This window comes from Gastrolobium bilobum, unplaced genomic scaffold (genome assembly GCF_033153095.1).
Source record: "Gastrolobium bilobum isolate Gb01-03AN ecotype WA unplaced genomic scaffold, APGP_CSIRO_Gbil_v1 utg33915, whole genome shotgun sequence".
NCBI classification, from domain to species: domain Eukaryota; kingdom Viridiplantae; phylum Streptophyta; class Magnoliopsida; order Fabales; family Fabaceae; genus Gastrolobium; species Gastrolobium bilobum.
This window is the reverse complement of record NW_026900060.1, coordinates 55,028-59,752: the sequence shown is the minus strand read 5'-3', so window position 1 is coordinate 59,752 and position 4,725 is coordinate 55,028. Positions and strand designations below refer to the sequence as shown.

At 34.2% G+C, this 4,725-nt stretch overlaps 1 protein-coding gene across 2 annotated transcripts; it reads left to right on the top strand.

Moving 5' to 3' along the window:
- Positions 1-894: 894 nt before the first annotated feature.
- LOC133295152 (transcription factor DIVARICATA-like) lies at positions 895-3,462 on the top strand. 2 transcript variants are annotated; one of them, XM_061493948.1, is made up of 3 exons: positions 1,447-1,539; positions 1,629-1,987; positions 2,686-3,462. In XM_061493948.1, the coding sequence occupies exons 2-3, from the start codon at positions 1,719-1,721 to the stop codon at positions 3,182-3,184; spliced, it is 768 nt and encodes a 255-aa protein (XP_061349932.1). In that variant the 5' UTR covers positions 1,447-1,539; positions 1,629-1,718; the 3' UTR covers positions 3,185-3,462. The 2 variants fall into 2 exon arrangements, with proteins under 2 accessions (XP_061349931.1, XP_061349932.1); XM_061493947.1 differs by having other exon boundaries at positions 895-1,987.
- Positions 3,463-4,725: the final 1,263 nt, after the last annotated feature.

The following is a 4,725-nucleotide window of genomic DNA, read 5'->3' as shown; positions in this document are numbered from 1 at the left end:
ATATATACATAAAAGTATTTGGATCCATATTTTTTTCTCTCACTCTTCTACTCATATTGCCTCTCATGGACATCACATATTTTGATGTATATAGGAGATAATTTATTTCTACAACATGAGAAAAATTAAACTCATACTTAAATTACAATACATAGAATTATGTGATAGTAAAAATAAATTTGCAAAACAAATATGGCTAAATATAATTAAATGAGTCTATTTGTTGTCATTTAAATGGGTGAATTAAAGGAATATGTGTAGCTCAATTGTTAACTCAGATTGAATGAAGCAGGATAGAACTCGAGTTCGATCCTTATCAAATATATCTTTGAAGAAGGAGGATGAGCTTTAAATGTGATTAAGCCCTGACTCTATATTAGTTTTATAGTCAGTTCAAAGAGTTGAAATTTGTAAGAATACCAGGAACAACTCACCTCAATAGGGTCGATATACCAAAAATAAAATAAAATTGAGTAAACTAAAATGTTTTCGCTATGGAAATATAATTTATTATATTATATAAGATAAAATTATATCATACGCACGTAAATAAAATGATCTTATCTGATGTAACATTAACAACTATATTTCCAATTGCAATTCTACATATTCTCTTCCCCTGTGTTTCTTGTACAACTTTAATTTAATTGTGCAACACCACTTAAGTTTATGTCAAATGTCAATGTTCATGTTCATGATGGCCTTCATCTAGATTACCAATTTGCCCACAAGAGTCCACGGCTTCACCACATCAACCGATACCTAATCAAAGATTGTCCTTTTCAACTCTCTCTTTCTCTGTTTCTTTCCTTGTATATTGTATGGTCTCAGCGCCCACAAACATCCTCTCAACCAATCACAACTCAGTGCCTTTGACCTCTTTCATGTCTCGTCTTTCCACTCGTCCCTGTTCCATAGATCGTTGTCTCAAAACCAGTACAAAGACCTGACACATTCCTGTTCACTTCTTTGCACTGCACTTCATTGCAAACTTCTTCCTGTCTTAGTCTTCACCGTACTCTCCCATTCCATTTCCATTTCAAAGTTTTTTCCTTTTTTTGCTTTTCTCTGTTTTCCCATTACTTCTTTTCTCTACCTTCTAAGACTATTATGTCTATCTTTCTATTCTGAATTATTATTGTGTGTCAACTCCATGAGCTTCTGGGGTTGGAATTCTCTGCACTTTTTTGGGTTTATCTTCCCATAATCCTAAATGGGTTTTGCTTTTTTCTTTTTCTGTGGTGACGATTCTTTCTTCTCTTAGATCTGAATAGTTTTAGGGTTCATATGCTTTGCCCAAAGCTGTGGAATTTGGAATTTTCCTTGGGTTTTGGAAAGAAAGCCTTTTTCTAGATTCCTCAGGTTTTGGCTACGTGAAAAGGGTAGCAATTCCTAGCAAAAATGCTTCTTTGTCCATAAGAAGCTCCACTACTATTCTTCATATCTTCTCTAGTTATCTCTCTCTTTGAACTTTCTTCAAAGAGTGTGTGTGTGTGTGTGTGTTTGTGTTCCTATTTTATCTTTTGGCAAGGTTGCTATGTATGTTACTATTCTCTAGTACAATGAACAGGGGAATTGAATTTCTTTCTCCAGGTTCTTATCTTCAGAATTCTAATTGGTTGTTCCAGGAAAGTGAGAGAACCAAATGGACGCCAGAAGAGAACAAAAGGTTTGAGAATGCTTTGGCTTTCTATGATAAGGACACTCCAGATCGTTGGATGAAGGTGGCAGCTATGATTCCAGGAAAGACTGTAGGTGATGTGATCAAACAGTACAGGGAACTGGAAGAAGATGTGAGTGTCATTGAATCTGGGCTGATTCCAGTTCCTGGTTACACTACTAGTTCTTTCACGTTGGAGTGGGTTAACAATCAAGGCTTTGATGAGTTCAATCAATTTTATAATGTTGCTGGCAAAAGGGGCACTTCCACTCGGCCATCTGAACAGGAAAGGAAGAAAGGAGTGCCGTGGACTAAAGAGGAGCATAGGTAATTGCACATCATAAGCCTTTTTCGGTTTGTTTAGTTCATTGATGCTTCAGAAGTGACCCCAACGTGTCTTAGATAATGTTTAAATTTATGTACGTCTCAAACAATGGAGAAAGAATTCATGCTTAGCCAGGTTGTCAAACAACTTTTTTAAGTTAAAGGGTTTTTTTCTATTTAGTTTTGAGTTTTGGGGATAAGAGGGCCAGTTCCGAGCCATAATAAAGCTGTTTCTTGGTGACCGAAAGGTGACATAGTCGAATAAACAGTCAAATGAACAGCTTTTTTGTAAAATATATGGGTAAGATTTGTAATTTCCCTCGCCCTTACCCTTGCAATCTGTGTAGTTGGTTGAATGTTTACAAGTCAATTATGGTTACTACATCTTGAAAGATCAAATCTCCATGCACAAAGTTCCCCAACTTTGCTATGGTAGAGGTGAGAGTCGATTATAGACAACCGTACTTATTTATTATTGCAAAGAGACTGTTTTCGATACTCAAATCTGTGACCTTCCGATCACAAGGAACAACTACTGCTGCTTCAAGAATCGCCTTCCCTAGTTATAATATATCTAATTTGTATAAAAAAATGATTCACTTGATGGTCTCTTGTTTTTGCATACATGTTTGCCTGAATCCAGGGTTTTTGCTCTTTTCTTTTTTTTAATGTTGGATTATTTGCTAATTGAACCATCACAGGCTATTTCTGATGGGTCTGAAGAAGTATGGTAAAGGAGATTGGAGAAACATCTCTCGTAATTTTGTGACCACAAGGACACCAACTCAGGTTGCAAGTCATGCTCAGAAGTATTTCATAAGGCAACTTACTGGAGGGAAGGATAAGAGGAGATCCAGCATCCATGACATCACAATGGTCAATCTCCCAGAAACAAAATCTCCTTCATCAGACAGTAACATACCTCCTTCTCCAAATCAATCACTGAAGGTTTTGAATCCACATCAGAATCAGAAATTGTCTAGCATGGTTAAACAGGAATATGACTTCAAATTTCCAAATGAGGGCATGTCTATGCTTTTTGATTCCACAAATGGAAACATGTTCATGACACCACTGCGTGGGAATTCTTTATATGGATCTAAACCACAGGAGCAATGTTTACTCAGAGGAACTCTCCATGGAAGCCAATTGGGCCCTTATGATACTATTATGCAAATGCAATCGATGCAACATCAGTGAACTATGCATATAATGCAGGGTTTAGAGTTTTTTATGTTACTAAATGCTAAACCTTATATTCAGTGATGTTTTTGTAGATGCTTAATGGTGGTTTATGTGAATATGTTGAAGAAGATTTCCATTTCGTCCTTATTAATTGTACTCTGAAAAGATTAGTTCATATTGTATGGACCAGCTGCAGAGCTAACCCTTGTTCTATTGGTTTGGCGGTTGCTACCAAGACGATTTCTTTATGCCCATGTTATCAAAATGCTGGGACTAATCAGTCAAAAGAAGATTACTTATGTAGCTCTGGCTTGTGTGACATGATTTTGTAATTGCATGTTTGATAATTTGATTGTACTTTGATGGAAATTGCATCTATATATGTGCATTTTTTTCTTTTTCTTTCTTTACTTTTTTTTTTTTTCTTTTGACTGAAAAAGGATTTAATTAGATGTGAACAAGAATGCAAGATTACAGATTGGCCATATGATGTGCGTCTTCTATCTATGCAGTAATTATCGCAGTAATTAGTTTGTGACTCTTCACTTTTTATGAGATGTTGATGCTTCAAATAAATATGCAGTTCAAGTTCACTTCATACAATGAATGAAAAACAGCCCCAGCCTTCAATCATACTTATATATTAGTGGTGTAATCTGAAATAAAGAGATAAATTAGGGGGAGTAATTAAAGCATTTAGATTGTAGAGTGATTACGCTAAAAAGCTTGGTTGATGGATCACTCTGCCCATATTTTATTAATTATTTACTAATTTATCATAATTTCAAATTATTTTCTAATCTATATTATTTTGATCAAAGTTTATCACTTTTAATCATTTGGATCCCACAAATATGACATGTGTCAGCCATATGATAATAATGTGTCACATTTGTTAGACTCACAAGGTCAAAATAGGGTAGATTGATAAATAATTTTTAAAATAAGGATAAATTGGTCATTCTATCCATAAAGTTTTAGCATGTGTGATTTGTGGTTATTCAGGAATAGGGGTATAAATGGATTAGGCCGGCCTACAGGAGTCTATGACCTAGCTTATATTAGGCCAAGTTTGACCTATTATAAATAGTAAAATAGAATAAGCTCAGGTTTTTAAAAAAACCAATTTAAAAAATATGTCATAGGCTTTTTTGTACTTGTTAGGTCTATAAGCGTACAAGCCAGCCTATATCATATTATTTATTTTAAATAAAATAAATAAAAATATTATTTTAATAATTTTAAATAATAAAGTAATATTATTTTAGTTATTCTTTTAATTGTTGAATGTTTAATAGGCTTAAACAAGCTAATAGGCTTAGACTTAGGTTTTTATTTTTTAAATATAGGTCAGACTAAACTTGTAATTTGAGGTCTACACAGGCTAGGTCAGACACAATATTTTTTACACAGACCTAATCTATTTAAGACAAAATCTAGCCTAACCTAACTTATTTATACCCTTATCCATGAGGCACGTGATCTTTTGCTCGTCAAATAAGGTGAATAAGATGTAGGCTCAATTCCTCATGTACTATTGTATTAAAAAAATGTGG

Coding starts and splice junctions, on each gene's coding strand:
- LOC133295152 (XM_061493947.1), top strand. CDS start 1,542: ATGTTACTATTCTCTAGTACAATGAACAGGGGAATTGAATTTCTTTCT. Junction 1,988..2,685: donor TGGACTAAAGAGGAGCATAG/GTAATTGCACAT, acceptor GAACCATCACAG/GCTATTTCTGATGGGTCTGA.